The 22,960-nt window shown below is 32.8% G+C and overlaps 2 protein-coding genes across 3 annotated transcripts in view; one reads left to right on the forward strand and one right to left on the reverse strand.

Moving 5' to 3' along the window:
* Window positions 1–22,960, reverse strand: part of LOC130892636 (protein jim lovell-like) — a 319,386-nt gene that overhangs the window by 187,748 nt on the left and 108,678 nt on the right. The window lies entirely within an intron of this gene.
* The window catches only part of LOC130892635 (protein argonaute-2-like), a 310,219-nt gene continuing 298,828 nt past the window's right edge, over window positions 11,570–22,960 (forward strand). Inside the window, exon 1 of one of the 2 annotated variants that reach the window (XM_057798143.1) lies at window positions 11,570–11,856. In XM_057798143.1, coding sequence (XP_057654126.1) covers window positions 11,833–11,856 — 24 coding nt within the window. In that variant the 5' untranslated portion in view covers window positions 11,570–11,832. The remainder of the gene's footprint in view (window positions 11,857–22,960) is intronic. The other variant, XM_057798144.1, reaches the window with a different exon arrangement.

Here is a 22,960-nt window from a genome sequence, read left to right on the forward strand (position 1 = left end):
CAGATATCCACTAGCTGGTGGACAATCGGGATAAAACTCGGTGAACAGACCATTATATGGTTATTCGTTATAGAAAAAATACTTAACTTCGTGATATAGCACATAATTGCTGTGCTTATGAAGATAAAAAAATAGTCGACGTTTACTCGTGTAGCACCTTAACCATGTAATATGCCTCGATGACATTTAGATAAAATAAATTATTAAGTTTGAACAACAGGCGATTTATTACCATTGAATGGTTTAATCTCACATGTGCTATCTCCACAAAACGAAATAGGAACGCTGTGAATCTAATGAAACAACAGCACAGAAATTTTCCATATGAGATAAGAATAAGTCCTGTCATCGCGCAATTAAAAACTCATTTTGAGTATAACAAATTATTTTTTATTTATTGATATCTCTGTAAATAATGGATTTTAGTACTAGTAGTACATAGGTGACGCTATATATTTTGAGACACTAAAAAAACTTTTGGATATTTCAGGAAAATGATCTTAATTATGTTCATAATAATTGCCACCTTCATCAATTGACATTTGTAACTGGAGTTTGTACTTAAACTCAAAAACTTAAAACCTTTCATTTTTTAGCATGCTCCCAAAAAATGGATGAGTTGCTTCATCTTTCTCAACCTACATCGTGCATTGTAAACCACGTAAATGTCTATAGTGCAATGATCCGTAGATACTTACTTTCAAAAACTTCACATTAATATTTTGAGGTGTATCAATTTGCTGTAACTGTACGCTCATCTTCAAACTAGGTGCTCTCACTAACTCTTTAGTGTGAAACAAAATTGTGTATATAAATTTTTTAACAAAACTTTGTTTTTTGTCATCGTTGGTGTTGATGAGTCTTAGTGAATCCACACTCTGCTCTCCTGGTAGGTAGGAAGACTTAAGACTTTGATGTTTACTTAAGCTAACATTGAACCTGCAGGTCAGACCTCACTACTTAAAGATGGTGATATTCTACTGTCAGCTCTAACTACTCACAAGAGCAGTTTCAAATATTTTCAAAAATTAGAAATATATACCATAATCGACCTAGTAACAAAATAAAAAATAATCACTGGACTAATGTTCAGCTCCTCCTCAGTCTTCCTTTCTCTTGTAAGCTCGTGTTTCATATATCTTACGTATTATTTGTTCTTTTTCCATTCTCATAAGGCCAAACCATCTTCATTGATCTTCTTCGGTTTTGTTTTGAATCTATGTTCTAATTTTTTCTTATAATGTTATTCCTTACTTTGTCATATTTCGATTTATTCTCTATATTTCTCAGAAATCATTTCTATACTTTGAATTTTGCTTTTTTGTTTCATTGTTAGTGTCCATGTATCATACTGTTTTATAGATTTCAGTTTTTATTCGTTTAATTTTTCCTTTTTGACTATAAACTCTGTCTTTATTGCATTGGATAATCTTCTAGCTGCTCCAGTTCTCTCGTATATCTCTTGTTCCAATCTTCCATCTTCTGTTCATTTCAAAATATCTAAAGATTTTGATATACTCTATATTAAAATTTTTTAATGTGTCTTCTCCTTTTGGCTTATTATCATCGTCTTAATTTTGTGCTAGTTTATTTCCATATTCATTATCTGTACACTTTGGTTGTATCTTAATAAGTTTGAGCTCGAGGTTTTCACATATTCTGCCATTATTACCATGTGATGTGTGTGTATAATATCTCTGATAATTTACTATCTTCCAATTTCCAGTGTCAAACTTTATACTGTTTTATTTGTCCTTTTGTTCTTTTTATTTCTTTATCTAACACGATATACATCGCTGCTTTTTCTTGTTTCTAAATTATTCGATCAATCTTAATTGGAGCCAAATTAAGGTCAGCCTACCTTCTAATGATAACATCTATTGTAATAAGGATCCCAAACTGGATACCAGCTAAAGCAGGCTTATACAAGAGCCAAGAGAGTGAAAGACTCATTATTTTCCTAGGAAAAGTACGCTTTTGCTAAACAGAACAATCAAGTGATCATTTTCACTGCTGATCAGATTGTTGCTAAAACTAACCACCACATTAGTGTACATATCTGCACGTACAGCGTAGAGGCACAAGCACCAGATTAAAGTTGGTTCTGGAATGTTACAAGAAACTAAATGACTGGGAGGACAGACTAAGCTGCTTTGTATACGTGCTGGTCAAGCATGAAGCCACTTTTCCACTGGCAGAATGAAAACTGCGATAGGGCAATTATGGAGTGTAGAAAGTATAGAAGAAGGGCTAAAATAGGTGAAACAAACCTCTCAGACAAAATTTTGCAGCTGGAAGTCTTTATTACAAGGCACGCAAAGGCCTACAATCGCAGATACAACACCGACAGGACGGCTTAGCTAAATATCTGGTTCTATGGCATAGAAAGGTAGATGTCAAGCTCTTATTAAGACAAAGAAAAAAATCCTGGGATTCAACTAGGAAGAAGGCGAGGCTAGCGAATTAGGACAGACAAGGACTCCCTATTCTTAGTATTAGCATTATGAAATTTTTGTATTGCTGCTGATTTTCTGATGTGTTTTGAAGTAAGAAAAAAAGACAATACGAAAATTTCACCCTTCAATGGTTATCCTGGTAAAGATAATCGAAATAATCTATGAAATTATCCTATTGGCATTGGTCCTTAATGAAGGCAGAATTTCAAAGTAATCCGAAATTTTCAAAATCATTTTCAAAAATTTAATTATCATCTTTTTACTTCTTAGACATGTTTATTTGTTTTTCGTGATAATTTTTCTCAATTTATATCATTTTTTCTAAATTTCAGTGGTAAAGGAACTTAAAATCAAGTCAAATCGCTAGGAAAAAAATTGAATTACTTGGATGCATACATACCAAATCAAATGGTATAAAAAAATGCCAAGAAACATCAATTGTAAATACGAATTCATCCTTTTTGATAATATTTATTATCCAAAATAGTCATTAATTTCTCAAAATAAGCTGGCGGACTCCATGATTGTTGTATATGACCTCTTCTAATAATATGATTAACTCACGTACACCAATGGGTTTATATATTATACGTTTATAGTGAATGTATTATTCGGTTTAAGGTAACGTATACTTTGAATGTTATAAATAAAACGTGATGTTTGAAATTTTGCATGATTATAGTATTTGAGGAACGCGGTAGAAAAACAGAATGGAAATTATTTGATGAAAATTAAGTTATCAAAATTGAATGGCGAAATTAATTTGGAATGGTGTTTGAGCATACCTAATTGTCGATTTGTACGCTTGAAATACACAAAGGAAAATATCGGACAACTGGCCTAACATCAATTTTGAATCGAAATTAAAAATAAATATTCGAACATTCTCATGCGATTATCAAGCATAATTTTTTTTGAGAATGTTGTTATTGTATGATTATCGAGCATATTTTGACGATTGGTTATAAATAGTCTGTATATGAAGAAAAGGATTCGCGTCGACATTGAGAAATATTTGGCCCATCCTTTCCAATTATTTCAATTCCAATTATACCGATTATATATACGAATTGAGGTTAAGTTTCTCAAAAGCTGATGAAAATGTTTTAAATATAAAACTGATCAACAATGATTTGTTTTCCATGTCATTAGATGGATTCCGGAAGTTAAGACTTCATTTTAACGTTAGGACAAATAACAGAAACTGTTATCCTAATAATCAATCAGTTAAATGAGAAATATACACATATACTTAACTCAATATTTAGATTAGAAGCAATGGGAAAAACCAACCATATTTTGTAGGAACCAGAAAATAAAATCTCTCGGGAGAATGGCAAAAAAATTCAGATGCTGTATTGTTTTTTAGAGGAAATAGCCTTGGACACGATGGAGCCATAGAAATGCTCAATTTTACAATTTGTGAAAGTAATGATTGATATAAATAATGCAAAATCCTTTGGAAGACTCGAAATCGCAAATAATATTCATTTAAATCCATTATAAAAGAACTGTTAAAAGTTTAAATACAAGTCTACTAAATCATTAAACATTCATTAAATTTGATGTCATTATTGATTTAGTAAATTGTATAGTCGTGCCTCCGAAAACAGAACAAATAAATGAATCAAATATTGAAAATATTGGTAATGTCAAACCTTCGTACTATTCCTTCGAAGAGTTCATCGAATAAGAACAAACCTTGATCAAAAATTTTAATGCTAAGATTAATTATCAAATCAAAACCTCATATGATTTGTCTACTGATACTAAATTGTATAGATATCACAAAATGTATAAGACAGAAGTCCCAAATCAGATGAAGACTATGTTGGAGCAAAATATTTTAAGGAACTCTGCTCCCCTTAGTCAAGTAGCATAGGAGTTTTTTCAGAATTAGACAAAATTGATAAACTAATGAAGATAGATACCCATTATCAAATATTATCTATCTATTGGATAAATTATGACACTGACAATAATTAACTACCCATTACTTTCATACTGATTTCACGAAATTGAGATAGCTGAACAGGATATACCTGAAAAGGCTTTTTCAAAATGGCCATGGAATGGAAATTTGGAAGAATGCTATTTTGTAACAATTATGGAAGTCTCCAAATGAAGAATATTTGGTATACTATAATGTTCATAATTTGTATAAAAGTTTTTAAAAGATAACTGGAATTACATTCCATAATACAAATCGAGAAGAAGCATACTTATTCGAAATATATTGTTACCCTAAAAAGTTTCAAATCAAACCCCTATAAATTAAATGGAATCTTGAAATGCACAATTCAAGAGCAACCGAAGAAATCAAACCTCTTCTCGGACTTCTTGGGTATTATATTAGATTATATTACAGATTCCTGAAACTTACTTAACCTTTAACCAATCGCTATGAGAAAAATAAAGTAATTAACATAAAATATCCAGGACATATGACAGTGGATCATTAGAAGGAGTTGAAGAATTTGATAGGTTAAATAGAGAATATGCTTGATGAAGAAGCCCTATTTTTTACATCATTCACAATGGACCATGTTTCTTTAGAAACATATTTTAATAAATATATTAATAATAAAGTATATTCCATTAGGGGTCTGCAAATAATAATTTTTCCGTGCGCACGTGACATCCATTTCTGGACGTGTAACGCACGATAATTTTCCTTGTCTGAAAACACCGTAAAGAAGGAAGAAAGTGAATTAAGATCATTCGTTTCTCAAAGTAATCATAATACATAGTAATAGTACCTAATATGATTAACATTTATATATATTATTAGCATTGTTTTAAAGAATGTACTCGAGAGAAAATCTAGATATTCGTGAGAACATATTAGATCTAGCGGCATAGTCAAGTGCTGATTTGTAACCAGCAAAATCCATGTCGAGATATGAACACGGGTAACAACTTTTTATGGAATGGGGAGATATCGAAAAATTATAAGTGATGATATTCTTCTAGTTTATTTTGTCGATAAAGCCAAGAACATGAAATTGTTCACATTATGGAGTCGGTTCTCAATGCTAAAGAGTTGCTCATCTATAAAAAAAACGACTAGCGACACAAAATATCTAAAAACTTTTGCATTTTTGGAGCGTCAGACTGAGGGCTATTTACTAAAAAAGCCCAAGGTACTAACATCAAAACACATATTTATACGAAGCTTCAGATGAACAATATACACCGGCAAATCTGATTTTAGTATTTGGGATCTTTGACTCATGTCGTGGACATGATTTAATACGTTTGATTTATTATTTCGACCAGTAGTCGTCAAACTTTCAAGTTAATGAGCTATCTTAGCACTTATAATCCTTTTAGTGAGCTACCTAGGAATATTGGGCCAAAGAAAGTACATAAAATGGAATTTAAACCAGTTTATTATAAACGAACCTTTATTTCTAGTACTAATCAAAACATATAGAAATTGTACTTTAAATACACAGAGTATTGGATGTCATACCGTCAGCTCTGTCCCAAAATTTGTTGCAAAAAATCCACAGGAAAATCCCAAAGAATATACCAGACATGGACTAAAGCGTTCTTCAGTAACCATGTCGGTGGAAAACAGCGCTGATTTGCCTACTCTGAAAACACACGGAGGATGGACAGTTGTTTTTTTACTACCAATTTCAATTATGTTTTTTTATTTTGCGCTCGAAAAAAATCGGAGATCTGGACAAATTTTCCGTGCGCTGGTCTGAAAATGCCACATTCACGTCAACAGATGAAAACAAAGTGTTTCCAGGTAAGTATAATAAGATATATTTTGACATTATTAATGTCTACTTTTTTGTTGCTAGAAAAATCGGTAAGAAATGTCTGATGTGTCAAAGTCGAAAGGAAATATTGGAATTCCCAATACAAAAAAGGTTGAAACTTTATCGCAAAACCAGTTACCAAGAAAATCCCAGGATTCATACGAAAAATAATGCGACTTATTCTTAGAGTGAAAATCTGAAAACGTTGCAATAAACATTAAAGAAATTGTGTTGTTGGGGCACTTTACTGATCAATCTTAAAAATTTTCCTCGATCTCTCTTTAGGATGAATATTCGATGATAAAGAAAATGGTCAAAATGAATTGATTATTTTCAGAAATTATGTAAGTATTTAAAACAAAGGCCAGAAGGATATAAACCAAAAATATCCAACCTAGAGAATATGAATAGTTTTTGATAAATAAGTTCGCACTTTTCTTTCGTATGTTTGGTTGATATCGGTGGCGAGAACTTGGAAATATGAAGAAATTGTAAATCACGCATGTAGAGCAGTCTTTAATTTAACGGTGAAATATACCAAAATTAACAAAAAATCGATTTTTGACCATTGTCGATGAGGACGAAATTAAGAGTTTGAAACTTATAAAAGATAATAGTTATTTTCCGCCAATACAATGTGCAACCTGTTGGAAAAACTATATTCGGGAATATGTAGTGATATAGTTTTAATTACCCTAATTGAAAATTAATCTATATACCAAATTCCCCAAAATAAGAAAAAGTCCCCCATTGAATCACATGTAGGTAAAGAGGAATATTATATGGATATATCACTTAATTCAAACTTTAATCTGAAAACGATTCAATCTGTATATCTGTATACTATTCTTTAACATTTATCACCAATTCAATTTAGTGTAAAGTGAGATATTATATACAGAGAGTTTTATGTATGTGCGCGGGGGTCTTGTGATACGGCCGGTATTATGGTGGTATCTACATTTTTATGGAAAAATAATGAACTTTGCTATTTCAAATGGAACACCTCATATATTTTGTGTTTATAGAAATCGTTAAGAAATAATGATTATTTTTCATGTGATATTTTTTATACCTGAATGCCATAATTTCGGAGTTATAGCTACAACTCCACCAAAATTATAATAAATATTTTACATTTAGATGACTACGATTGAATAAACTCGTTCAATTTGAATCAATTTGGTCTAGTGGCGGTAAGTTAGTAAAAAGTTTAACGAAACTTGACGCATTTTAGAAAACATACAGTAGAGACGCTTACAACAGATGCTTAAAGTTTTGTACATTTACTACAATACGTTCCTGACAGGTAAATCCAATTTATCTCTGTGGGAATCCTATCTTTGAATTCCTGAATATAGAATTGGTTTTACAAACGAAATTTTTTTAATGACCCCACAGTCGCCTATTATTCCTGCCCATACATTCAGTTTTTCGGGATATTGGGTGTGGGATTCATGCATCCAACGAGGATTGTTACGTGACCAGTATCTACAATTATGCCTATTTACGTTTCCATTAATACAAAAAGTGGCCTCATCGCAAAAGAAAACATTAATAAAATTAGTTTCGATTTTCCCATCATGAGGTCTGCAAACTCTTTCAAAACGTCTTTCAAAATCGTCATCTGACAACTCTTGAGCCAACGTTACTTTGTATGGATGGAATTAATTATGGCGTAGAATTTTGATCTAGGATATTTGTGAAATATCAAGTCTCTGGATATTTTTCTAGTACTCAAATTGGATCGTCTTTTGACAGGACATAAATATCTAAAAATTGATTTTCAGCTAATGCAGTTTTTCTGCGCCCTTATTTGGATAAATCTTCTACTGAACCAGTTCCGTTAAACTTTCTTACTAATTTTCTGACAGTAAATCTTGTTATGGGTTTCGTTTAGGATATATATTATTGAAGATTACACGTTTCTTGTTGACTTCTACACCTTCGTTCTTTTTCATATAAACGATCCATTGTGACTTTTTGAATAATTTATTGAAACGTCAAATTTATTATTGTAGCAGTCATAACGACCTAAATCTATTATTTTAACTTCGGTGGAGATAACGCAAATGTCAAATCAATTTAATATAACGAAGTTCATTACTTTTCTGGAAAAAGAGAAGATCTGACAACAATGTAAATACCACCATAATACCATAATAAAAGTCCTACAAGCCGTTTCCAAGATAATTGAGGCGTTCCATACATAAAACTCACTGTCAAATTGTTATTTTATATTTTTATATTATCTAATATAAAATTGTGTCGATAAAATTGTAAAATTTTCTAATGATAATAAAGCTTCTCTCTCTCAATTCATCCTTCTATTTTAGTTGTCCCATCTCCTACGCTTCCAAAAAGTTTTGGTTAGGTGTTGAAATCGATTCGGGAACAAGAGTAATTTCCAGGAATTTTGTTCAGGTACACACGTACGCATACTTATATAATGTAAAATTCCGACTGCAAAGTTTTCTCTTTTACAGATAGGTATCATCCTATTCATTTTCTACTTCGAATGGATGAGAAGAATTGACAATTAATGGAGTGAAAGTGAATTTGTTCAATTCCTCTTAATTTCCTCAAACCAAATACTGTAATATGGAGGGTGTAGGAAAGAAACAAAGATGCCTTTTACGAGAATGTATAATAAATTATTGTTGTAGCGATATTGGCACCAACGGACGATGAGAATAACTATTTATCGTACAGCCCCCGTATTAAAAACGTTAATTCCATGTTAGAAAATCCTTTTTTGTTTATGTTGATTTAGAAATCGTCAATCAATGATTAATGTGGTTGTTACTATTTTTGGTGCTTCAAATGTTATAAGTGAAAATATTATCAAATGCAACAAACTCAAAAGAACAAAATAATTCATTGGGTGCTCAACTTATATACGAGTAGGTTTCAGGGCCTTAAGAGTTCATTAAAATGCACTCATTCACGTATACTTGTTGATAAATTTTTTCCAAATAATCAAATGAAGTTGTTATATTTATTTCTTTGTTGGTCCTTCTATTCTTGGAAATTACTTTTTTGTTTGATTTATCCCTTACAACTGAGAATCTAGTTAAACTACGGGATAATCAACAGTAAAGACTTGCTTCTTGTAGATGATCGATTGACAAGTTTCAATAGCTAAATATTTCCATCCACACCATGCCAATTTTCTGGCGGTGAATATCTATCAAATATCTGATTTATGTACGCCGCTGGGACAGCAGAATTTTTTTCTCAGGCCTCGTCTCTGAAAAAATAGGGTTCAACCTGACTAGGGCAATGAGATAGAACTAAGAAATTAGTGACGTGCATACTTTCTGACCCTAGTGTAGTCCTCACCTGTAAAAAGCAAACTAATTCTATGCGGCGATCCCAATATTGATAATTCCAGTGTGTGTGCTGGTCAAGAATGTCTTTTCTTTTGGTATGGTGATGCATAAAATAGCACCAACCAGAATAACTAAGACCAGTTCTAGTAATATGCCGTGTCATCGTATGATTCAGAAACCGTCGACTGCTCTGTTTTTTATTCAGGTCTTTCCGATCATGATGCAGTATTAACAAAATTTTAGGTAAAATCCAACACTAAAAATGCTTCTCACAAATTATGCCGGAAAAAAGTTTTCAAAACTTCAAACACCGTTGTCAAACAATTGAGAACATTAACCAATTTGGTATCCAATTTTTCTCCCTCTCCCATTAACAATAAGCAAAATAAACCCTTGTCCACTAAAAGTCAATTGCAAAGAAGACAAATTATCAGAAGACAATAAAAGCTGTCAAAAATATTTATTGAAATAGAAGGCTCGCCAATTCTCGTAATGTTTCCAAAGATACATGGTCCATTGTAAATGATCTAAGAAATAAGGCTTCTTCATCGAGCATAATCTCTACTCTAGACAAAAATTTATCATGATACTATGACTAACTTACACAGTTTCTTCGTTTTGCGAGTAATTCTAGCAGAGCTTCGCAGTACAATTAATGACATCAAATATAATCATATTGTACTGATGGACTTACAAATTAGCTTGTAAGGGTTGATACAACGATGTCTTCTTGCAAACCAATAGAATGTGGAGTGCCCCAAGGTTCAGTACTAGGCCTTGTTTTGTTTCTTCTGTTTATAAATGACATCGCCTATCTACAGTGGTAAAATATGTATATTTGATACTAGTAACTCCTGAAGCAACCCTGATCTCATAGCACTTTATAGGACCTTATCTAGTGACCTAATCACCCTCAAATCATGGTACGATTCTAATCTTCTCTGTCTCAACGTTTCTAATAGTTTTATTATATAAAAATACGTTGCAGCCTTCTTTGTTTAATAACACCATCATTAAGGTCGTTAAATCTGTGAAATTTTTAGGGCTTGTTATGGATAATTCCTTGAAATGGGAGTAAATAGCCGGGGTCACTGCAGGCTTCTCCAATTTCAGCTCCACATTCAGAATTAATTAAGGCTCAATATTTTACAATGTAAAAAAATGCACAATCACTTGCCAATTGAAATCAAATTGATTACATCTTTTCCCGCATAATTTGAGGGCATATTTACTTTTACTCTAATAATAATATTCAATTTTGGGCAAGCTACATACTGATTTAATTTTCACTATGGACTTATATACGACTAATACTAATTATTACCTATCACTTTTGTTACTCATTATGGTTTCCTTGTGTATATTAAAATTTTATTATATTTATATCTTCATTTAGTTATTTTTATGTATGTTTTTTAGTTTTTACAAACTTTTGTATACAAATTGTAACAATTTTTTGACATTGAAGCATTTCTCTCTCTGTTTCTCAAAAAGCCGATTTATTGAGAAAAATATTATTAGGTAGAACTTATTAACGAAAATTGGCAATAATCAGGTCACATTCTTTTAACACTGACTGAAGAGATTTTAGAAATTATAAGGAAGTTATGATCGGAGACCACCCAAACATTTAGAAAAATTATATGGAAATATTGAATTTGTTCTTGAGAAGAGAAATGGGCCTATTTCTGACTTATTACAACAAATTACCAACTGATGATTCTAACTCAAACGAGACTGACTGTTATGGTTATCAAAAACAACCTCAGAAGTTTCAGAATTTCACTAAATTTTCTTAGTTATAAATATTGTGTTTGCTTTGAAATTTAATTTTCAAGAAAATCGAATGGGATGCGAAAAGCATTTATATAATGTATTGTAGTTTTTGTATGCCTTTTTTACATCATACTAAATAAAATACTCTAGATAAGACAAGTGAACTAGTAAAAAATTGAATACAATGTATAATTAACAGAAAGGTAAAAATAGGTTTGTACATTAAATTATTGCGGTAATTATGTATGTACAACACGGTTCGGATCTTAATCACGTCAAATTGTTAATTTTATAGTTTTTCGTTGCATATAATTGTAATTAACAAAGCGCTTTGAAGTGATAAGACTTTGAGTTAGAAGCATTTAGAGAAAATTAAATGTAATAAGCGTACATTTGTTTCGCGAACACTGTTAATATCGCCCGAAAAAAATATTCGCGACTTCGACCGGTAACAAACGATTGGAAACGACCCAAAAGATAAATCAGCATAGCAAAATGAGGAATTTCACTTCTTTCGCGGTAAGTTTTGACTATTTTCCACTGTTGTATATATTATATAAACATTTTATTAAAAACTATTTAATTAATCGACCTTAGCTCACTTGCTTATAAAATAATATTGAGCGAAACTCGTGTTGGACGCATTTGTTATCAAGATAATAAAATTTTAGCGGTGATCCCATCCAAAAATGAAGTCAACTATACCTATGTCGTTAATGGAAAATGAAAAAGAGATCATATAAAAACAAAAAAGTATTTCTAGGTGATAGTGGAACCTAATATGGCTCGGCTATGTCTAAGGCGAGTCTAAACACCAAATTTTATTGACTCACCATGTTCAAATGTAATAAAGTAGCCTAGTAACAAATTTTTTGCATCGATGAACTGTTCTTAACTATTCTGTGTATAATTGACTTGAAGCCTATATTTTATTTATTTGTTTATAGAAAGTGTTCTTTTTAAATGTATTAAACGAAAATAATGTTGGGGATGGGAATGGAATGCGGAGTCAAAGTGAAATGTGAACTATCCAGATAATTACTTACAGAAATTTGAGAAGCAATACACAGTGGAGGACTTGCCATAAAGTCGGCAACATTTTTTCGGCGAAAATAAAAAATTGGACATTGCCATCACTTCTGCAACAAGATCCACCTTTTTCAACAGTGTTGTTTACCCAAAATGCTGTGTGTAGACGAACCATAAGTTTTCTTAGCCATATCTGAGGCATACTTGGTCTAAGAGCTTTTGAAAATTCACTTTATCACTTTAATTTTTTGAAAATATGATGAGACAAATCGCTTTCCTTGCTCATACTTAGCGTCGTCTAAAATAAATGTATGGGCAGGTACAATCAACAACAGAAATTTAGCTTCATGCTATAGATATAATAGATAATATGAATTATTTGCATTACTCTAGATTGCTCGGATTGGTGCAATTCAAGGGCCACTAGGATATCCAGAATTAACGTCATTTAATAACATCATTTATCTCAGTCAGCTAACATTGAATATCACGGATTCATCAGGATCTTAGGGTTCATGAAGTAGCAATTCAAACTTCAATTCATTAATTTTGGCTATTGCAATAACGGGTGTGTGAGCTAGTGCATTGTCCTGATGAAACAAACAAACTTCTTGCTCTATTTCTTCGTTGAAACGTTGCAATAAGTTTGCATACTACTTTTCAACGATACTTTTTACTTTTTTAATATAATCAATGAAAATTGCATCACAAGCGTCCACGAGCATCCCAAGAAACCGACGCCGCAGATAGAACGGTCTTTGCCTTCTTCGGAGCCGGTTCACTCTTTTCTGTCTATTATTTTGATTATTCTTTTGTTTCGAATGTGACGGGATGGATCATGGTTTCATCCTTGGTTATAAAATGGTGTGAAAATTTGACTTTATCTCTGCGAAACATTGCCAAACACTTTTGAGCAATCGCGGCACCCGTCTTGCGCACAGCTTTTTGATGTCCAAATGTTTAGTTAATATGCCTTCTGTATATGTTTGCAATGTTTGCAAACAGAAATCAAAGCCTCCATGTCGGAATAGGATTCATGGAATGTTAAGTGTGGTCAGTACTGCTGCAGAAATTGGAAACTTGGACCTTGAAAGCTCAAATGATCAAAAAACTTTGAGATGTGGCTCTATAAACGTATCTTGAAGATACCCTGGACTGGCAGAATCACCAACGACGAAGTACTAAGACGCATTGGTCACAAAAGGAAGCTATCGACAATTATTGAGATAAGAAAAGCATCTTACAGAGGACACATATTCCGCAACGACAAATACCTACTACTACAGAACATAATGCAGGGCAGAGTAGAGGGATAGAAAGTTATCAACAATAAGAAAAAATTCTCGCTCCTTGTTTCATGTTGCGAGGGACAGAGACGTATTTAAAAACAATTAAAAACGTTGTCGCTAAATTTAAATGAGAAAGCGGCATGAGAAGAAGAGGAAGATGCCTTCTGTGTCTGCTAATTGGCGCGCTTTCAGTCAACGATCATCCAATACCACTTTGTGGATTTTCTTCAAGATTTATGGAGTCTTCACCCCAATTGGTAGACCGTTGTTTAAACTTTGCAGGTCAATATTCTACTGTTGATAACAAAGGATCAATCTCATCCAGGATAGTATCTAGTTCAGTAAAGTATTGTATCACAAAACGATAACCAATTTTTTCCATGTTCACAAATTCACTATTAATGATTGCCAAACAAATATTAAACAACGTGGTGTCTTCAAACTTGAAATATATGCTGTAAAGATTATGTACTTTCTAATACAGTGGTATTTTCCAAGCAACTATCGCCATCTCTAGGTCAGGCAAGGTACTTCTAGGACCATCATTGTATATAGTTCTGAGCTATCTCATATTGTATTGTATTGTATTTTTTTTTCAGTCACCATAGTTAACCCTCTACAACAACTGCATGTTTCTTACTTTTTGAATATCAATTTTCCTTTTTTTACGATACGATCGCAAAAATTACATGATTATGTTGAGTAGGCCTTGTATAAAATCACAAAAACAGTGGAGTTACGTTTTTAAATAATGATAACCATTCTTGTAACATCATAAATCTGAGTATGTATTTATATTATAATTTGACATTATACGTTTTGAATATGAAAAAAATTATTGTTATTTTCTTTAAACAAATTATTATTTAACATATCTGATGATGAAACAAGTTTCACCCCAAGGCACATGAAATACCAACAGATAATGGGTGTGTGATAATTGTAAGAGGTCGCCTTTAGAAAATAACTAGGTAGGAACAAAGCATTTTAGATATAACTGGTATGTCTATATTATTTATTAACACACTCAATTTAATTATTTTGAAACAAAAATCGTAAAACGGAGCAAAAAATGTATAACGTATAGTATGTTTATTTGTGTGATACAGGTAATAAAAAGTAAAATATATCTAAAAGTCAATCTTAAACCGAAGTTCACTGAGGAATCGTAGACGTTGTTCCATAAAAACTGCAGAATATAATAAATTATCGCTCACCAATTTTCCTCGATTCCAGCCAAAGCTTTCTTAGATAACGACAAAATATCGGTTAAATCAAATTATTCTAACAACCGAGGTATTTTGTTTCTGCACGCTTCGGTAACGTTTACGGGACGGAAAAAACTTCAAGATATTACATGGTGGAAGTTCACTAAAGCTTACCTGGAACAAAAATGTTTATGTTATATTTACCTTCACATATCTTTTTCTCGACATATGAACATATTACGATTGTTAAAGTATTTTTGATAATGTGAGATTCTTTGCCCAAAACAAAAAAACTGAGGAAAATTAACCGATATTACTGATCACTTTGTAAGTATAGTCACGAACATGATTGACTAGTTATAAGATATGTCTTAACGACAAATTTCTGTAGATATCTTGGGAAAATATTAAACAAAAACTCCAATATAGACAAGCTCCCAAAATGTGAAATTGTGATCGCCGACGAGTTGTACTAAAGTCACCATTGCTCAAAAAATGAGAACGAGACAAAGATTTCCAACGTAGGTCTGGTTATTATAATATGATTCAATGCTAATTGCAACAAAGTCAAACAAAATAAACAATCTTATCACGTTAACAGATGAGCAGATTTAGATCGGGAAGGTCGTGCACAGATGCGATCGTCGTCATCAGGCAGATCACAGAAAAATCGATTGAGTACAACAGATCAGCATTTATAAGCTGTATAGATATACAAAAATTCTTCGATCGAATACAACTAAAAGACGTAGTACATATTCTCTACGATAAACAAATCCATTGAAAATATGAACATAGACAAAAGAATCCAAACCAAAGTGAACGGAGTGCTAACGTAGCAAATAACAGTACACAAAGGGATTCGCCAGGGAGACTCTTTAAGCCCCTTACTTTTCAATATCATTAAGGACGAAATAATCAAGTTAGTAAGAAAGCTAAGGGGCTACCAGATGGGGGACCGAAATATTACAAAATTATGTTACGCTAATGATGGTGTTCTAGTCTCAAAAAATGAGGAGGATCTTCAAAGATGTTTAACTGAACAGCTAAATCTTTCAATATGATAATATCTGGGTCCAAAACAAAGTGTATAACCACAAAACTCCGATAAGATGTAAGCTAGTCGTTGACGACCAGATAATTCACCAAGTAATGGAATTCAAATGCCTAGTAATCGATATTTCAGGATTTGGAGAGACGTAGAGAACGAAGTAAGAGAACAATCAACTGAAGCCTCAAGAATAGCAGTATGTTTGAACAAAACCATATGGCGAAATAAACATATCGGAATAGAAGTTAAATCGAGAATATACAAGGCCATGGTAAAACCCATAATGACCTACCCCGCAGAGACACGGCCAGAAACGGCGAAAACCAAAAGATTGATGGAAGCACCAGAGATGAAAGTGCTACGCAGGATAGCCGGAAAAACCATTACTGGACAGGGAAATAAGTGAGAACATCAGAAGTTTGTGCAAAATAGATGACGTCAACGAATGGGTTCTATCAAGAAAGAAAGAATGGAGTGAGTGCATAAGTCGTATGGATAACAACAGACTAGTCAAGATAGCGCGCGATAAATCCTCATTGGGCCGAAGGAGTACCGGGTGACCCAGAAAAAGGTGGAGCGACAACCTTGGAGCAGGATAGGAGGCGAGGATGTCGAAGATAAAACAAGCGATTACGCCTGATACACGGAAGAAGAAGAAGAAACTAATTGCAATAGAGTTCAAGATTCCAATATACTAACTAGTAGAACGACAAAAAGTATGTATGTTGAAATTTATAAAACTTTAAATTGTAAAAACCAGATATATTTCTGATTTTCCTAATCCTAAGATCATTGTGTGGTATTAACGTATTATTTTGATCGAGTATACGGGCAATTCTAAACGAGGCACATTCAGATTGTCCTATTTCACTGTGGGTTATGGGGACCGCACGTGCATCGAGCGCACAATACTTGTTTCGAATTCGAAAGATCGTTCGACGAGCGCACAAAACAATTTGATCTGCCTAAGTGAAGGTTAGGTTAGGTTAGATTAGAATAGGTTAGGTTAGGTCAGCTACATCTGGAATACACTGATGGGTGGTTGCTTGTAGTACATCGTATTTGACTGCAGTTGTTTTAACACTTGCTTCATCTTTTCTGAACACACCTCCAATAAATAAACTCTTTGTTTTTACATCCAATTCGGTAACGTTGTCCATCTAATATTAGTAAAAGTTTTCCTTTAAAACTTGATATCACTTCTATCGTAAGAAATTTATTTAACATTTCAAGCTAAATGAAGGGTTTGAAGATACCGTCTTTATACCTGCAAATTTGTGCTCGATACACCTACTTACATAATATGTGCGCTAGAACCACCGTGTGCATCCAATTTCACACCACTATTTCCAAGATTGCTGGTGGTATGTTGCGAATAACACGAGGCGTCTATTGTTTCTGGTTTATCATCAAAAACCAACAATCGAGTGATGTCAAACAACACGATATTCTCGAGAAGAAATTTATCGTGAAATTTTGTTAAAATAAGTCTGATGATTATTGTATGAGACGTCATTTTTTCGAAATCACAGTTTGCCCGGATCTTTCAGATATTCAAAGATATTAATCTTCATCAAGGTGCGATCTCCATCGACTGTAACTCATTGTATCAGCAAATGGCGCATGAAGCGAATTTAACGATAATAACATTTTCCATCTCCATCTCCTGGCAACAATTCTTTTAGTCTTTACTAAAACTAGTAATACAAGAGAAAGATAAACATACAGCGAGTTAATTTGCAAGTACAAGATTGTCAATAACACTCTTAATATAATATGATCAGCCTAATTTCTCAAGAAGTATGGAGAGATGGGTATTCAGAAGATTTTCTTCTAGCTTGGCCTAAAATATTGTCGTGTTCTTTTCCTGTACCGTTCAAATCAACATTAATTATATATGTTCTCTTATAAATACCGAAAGCTACTTTTTATTAATGCAGCATTAACATGTCAAGAACTTAATACGAATGCTTTTAAGAGTGCAAGTAAAAACCTTTCTAGGTATACATCAGAGAAGAGTTGGAAAACACGAAGGTGCCTGGCTTCCCCTAGCACCGGTCATGATAATTGCATGTTTTAAACAAATTTAGTCGGCAGGTTAATTTGTATGAAACCATATAAACGGATCCACTCATCTGACTATTGTTAGACCGCATTTTTCCTCTCACTCGCTCCCTTTTTATGTTACAGGACCGGGGATAGGGGTCTAAAAACAGAAAACTATTTAACGTTTTTCAAATGATTACGGACAGTCTTGTAATTCCGATCAAAATGGTTTTCTCTCAAATCATTGATCGAATGTTCACGTTGAAAATTTCACGCCTTTTCGATTTAATTTGTTTTTTTTTTCTGTAGAAATTGTGTTTTCAAAAATGTATAGAACAGATCACTGACTTCCTCTCTTACCTCTTTTCAACATCAAGAATCTTGGGCATATGTTTTTAACTATCATCAATAGTAATAACCCAAGGATATTGATACAGCGTCGGTCTGTTGCCAATAAGCAACAAGCTTTCGGAATCTATTATCAACATTTTGAGCATTTATCAATATTTGAGAGTTATTCCAATAGAAACTTTTTTGCTTATTATAGAGAAAATACAGAGCGAAAACAAATGATTTGAAGGTGCAATTAACAAAAGAACAATTAGAAAAGTTTAGTGAAGATCCAAACATGTTAGTTTCTATAACTAATGGAGAAGTATTACCAGCTGTTATAATTTGATTATTATTTTCTTAGTCAATATTCAGGTAGGGTTTTATTAAGTTGACATTGTTGTGACCCGTAATTTTCATAAGATCTTCTCTTGTACACCACTTTTGGCCAAACGACTACTCACGGTCGATGTATTGGAGTGATTAGAATTTTTTTTCTTTGGTATTCAAGCCAATCGCTTTGGCAGAAGATTTTGTCCAATTTTGAATCGTATTTCTTCCAATCGGCATATTATAATATCAGTAATCATTCTCGGATTTCCAGTGACGATTTATTCTTAGAAATAGGAAGATATTTTTTTAATAATCTGTCAGTACAAACGTAGCTGGCATTATTTTCTATTGAAAATTTACTGTTATTAATACTGTTATTAAACCACCTTGGCAAGTGTTGCTGTATACAGGGTTACAAGCAATTCGAGTTGTTACGAAATCATAGTTGTTTGATTCAAACAAGCAGCAGTTTCCCCACCTCGCCAAACTAATTCTACCGCGGCTTCAGGGGTATTTTCATTCCAAAAATTTATCATTACCTTTATTTCTGTCGTTCTTTATTCCTTTTTAAAGGAACCTAATTGCAGTTTTCCTCGAATAGAATCGCGGGCAACTCGCGCTTGTTGAAATACAACACTTTTGTAGTCAATCATAGTTTTGATTTCTTTATAATATCTTTCTTCTAACAGTTTACTTGTTAGGTTGCACATGGTTTTGACCATAATTTTTTCACCATCTGTACTATCTTTTCTTCTCATGTTCACAAACCAATTCTTTAAAATCAACGCCAATTCCGCCGCCATCCTCTTTCCATCTAATTGATACTTTCTTCTACTGCCAAGTTCATAAATGTTTCCCATACGAATGTTTTACTATAACGGTATTTTTTGATATGCTTGATTCCATAATTTCATCAATATTCTTTTCAGGATTATGAACAAATAGTGACATTTTGAAATATTAAAAATTTCAGCAACGTCATAAACTGAGAATAGCCCATAGGATCTGTCGTCAGTAAAATGTTGTACTGATTGGTTGTCTTCAGTCATATGACTTCGAATTAATTGATTACATTAAATTTATATTGGTTAGGTTGAGTGAAGATTGTTTTATTTAATCGCTTCCAATAAAACCTCTATGAGAAAATCGACACTGCGCTGAAGCTTCTTTTATAATAATTCAATCATTTTTTGTCGTGCTGTCATGTTGTTGACGCGACCTTGGAAACTTTTCAAAAACGTGGCGGATAAATGAATGTCGCAAAATGGCCCAGGCGTGTTACAACCTACTCATCCATCCAGTAGCTGGTCCTAGCTACTCGATGGATGAGTAGGTTTTATGTTTTAATTATTTCAGCAGTATGCTTTCCACTCAAATAATTAAATCACGTTTGTTTTGGCATTATTAGATAATGACACTGAATCTTCCACACTTTTAAATGTCTCAATGATTTTGGTTTAACCTTTAAACGGGCAAGGTATCATATATGATACTATATGTTCAATATTTTTTTAAAATCGTCGGTAAACCTTTGCACCTGGTTCCTTTTCTCAGGGCAAGGGAATTTAATTGTGAATTTATTAGTCACATTTTTTTATGTCTAATGAAATTTATAAAAATGTTTATCAATAAAAACTTTCAATAGCTCACAGCTCATCAGTGAAATGGCGTCACATCCTAAAATGTTAAGTTGTTTTTTCTTATCGTTCAAACAATGTAGTATTTTTTTGAGATTGTCTTGGCTTCATATTACTGTTTTGAATGCAATTATGGGAAGAAAAAATAGTGATAACAAATTTTCTGTTTTGGAAAACGCATTTTGAGAAGGTATCATATTTGATATTTTACCCGTTTACGAAAATGTAGATGGTGTCACAACGAACAAACAAATGTTCAATGTGATAAATGTAAATTACCTTTTTGCTTTTGCTTAAATAGTAATAGTTGTTTGTATGCCAAGGACAGGACTGAAAGTGCTACTTTGTTGGACGAGTCTGAAAATTGTTTTCTTCGTCTCGCAGCAGACGAGTCCAACAAAATAGTATTACAGCCGCGGCATACAAACATTTTTTGGACGACGCATAAGATGGAAAACTTTTTCAATTACACTGGGGAAAGAAAATAAACATTTTATTTATTGAACATTATAACGTACTTGATGAAATTTACAATGTCAATATTAATTTATTAATTATTTGCAAAAAGTAATGTTGATTGCACCTCCAGGACAATTATTAATATTTATTGGATTGGATGCAGATGGAATATGTATATCTCTACTAGATGTTGATGGAATCTCTTTAGATGTGTTTGAGATTTCGATGAAATTTGTAGATGTGTTTGTGTCTTCGATAGAATTTGTTGATTGTTTCGTATTTGTGGTAGAAGAAAGTATCCTGTTAGCAATTTGTTATCGAGTCTTCTATATAAGGTTTCGTTACGATGGAAGAAGCCTACCCACCATGCCTTTCTAACATCAGAAGGTCTGCGCCAGTATCAGCTAAAAGGGACACTGAGATACGGCTAAAACAGTGGCCTGTATAATCTTCTGGATTTTGTAAATGTAGATATTTAGCAATATTACATGGTATCTTACTTAAGGTATGAATTCCCACAACTTGGGTTGAACACTTGCCTTTATGATAGCTGAGAAAGAAATTTGAATGATTTCTGTATGGAGGTCTCAATGCTAAGTATTCACGAAACAATTCGATTGGATTTATACCAAGACAAATTTTGTTTGTTACAGTAAAGATACGTTGTTATAATTAAAACATCATTTTTATCTTGAATATAATTCAATTTTAATTTTCTTGATTCATACTGTCGTAATCCATCTGCAACAGCTATTATTAGACAAATTAAAACATACTTTCCACATGAGATATGTCTCATAGAGTGAACATCTTGTTTTATTGCGAGAGTACTTTTAATCATCGAGAATGTAGACCATAAAGTAGAACTTTTCCAGATTTCAGATTTTCCTAAAAAATAAGCGACAACCACATTTTCCGTTGAGTTTTTCGCCTTTTTCTGGTGACACCACTTCATACTGCTTTTCGTATCTTGCACGCGATTTATCTGGCAACGAATTAAGAACGTGGTGGCGTGGATTCGAGTAACTCTTCATCGCTGATGTTTTCTTTTTCATCATCATTCATTAATTTAGACAAAACTTCGGATAAAACAAATAATTTCAGAAAATTAAAAATTTAAGCTTATGCAAAATTATCGAAGCGAAACTGTCAACTGTCAACATTGAAGTGGCTAGAGTCACATTTCCCTTTCACTAAAGGGAATACTCAAAAAGCAACTTTCGGTATGTAAATGAATATAGAATGAACAACTTTCAGATGGCGTCATCTAAAAAAGAAATTGTTTCTTTGATACGCATTCCTAATAAATAATTTTATTATTATTTTGTATATTTTTATATACTAGCTTTTACCCGCGGCTTCGCTCGCTTTGAAGCCATTAAATGAAGAAAAGTAATCATTCCAATAGAGATGAGTCAATATGATTGAAAGCAAGAGTTATACTTTCTTAGTTTGATTGAAAATTGCTTTGACTTGACTTTGTAATACTTAACAATTAAGTTTTTAAAAGCTCTTCTGGTTCACGAAGTAATGGATGCGAAACTTTACCACTGGAACAGCTCATTCCATTAGTTTCATATTTCCATTTGAAAACATCGCAATAGTGACATTTTTTATTCATTGAACCAATTCTCGCCTGCGATTTTTCTGTCCTTTTCTATCGCTTTTCTAGCTGCCTGCAGCGTAGCTTGTCTTTCTGAACGAACCCGTACCTGAAGAGGAATTCCAGCTGCTCTCAAAACACTTGTCTCTCTGCTTGCTCTTGTCTTCTCATCTCTGCGTAATCCGAAGATTCTTTATTTCCTGCAGCTTTTTCTGGACGGGGCTTTTGCTTCCGATCATTTTTAAAGAAGAACAGATTAAGAATTAAAAGCAAAGAGTAAGATCTAAAATAGTATGTAACCACATAAAGGACACCGAACCTCGATAATTCAAATAGATATATACTGCATATATAATGATATAAAAAAATAGCAATAAATAAAGAAAAATTCCCAGCAGCTGAAACTATTGGATTCGATATTGACAAGTGCAACGGTATTCTGTATTCAGAGTCGGAACTCCATTACTGGAATGCTAGATGGTGTTGAGGAAGCTAGATTTTGAGATTTTTGACAAAAAATTGATTTATAATACTTAAATTTTTTTTCCATAAGAAGTATATGTTATTTCTAATACCTCCAAGAATATGTCTACAAAGTTTTATGATGATCGGTTAAGTAGTTTTCGCGTTGTTCTCTA

This window comes from Diorhabda carinulata, chromosome 4, assembly GCF_026250575.1.
Source record: "Diorhabda carinulata isolate Delta chromosome 4, icDioCari1.1, whole genome shotgun sequence".
Classification (NCBI taxonomy): domain Eukaryota; kingdom Metazoa; phylum Arthropoda; class Insecta; order Coleoptera; family Chrysomelidae; genus Diorhabda; species Diorhabda carinulata.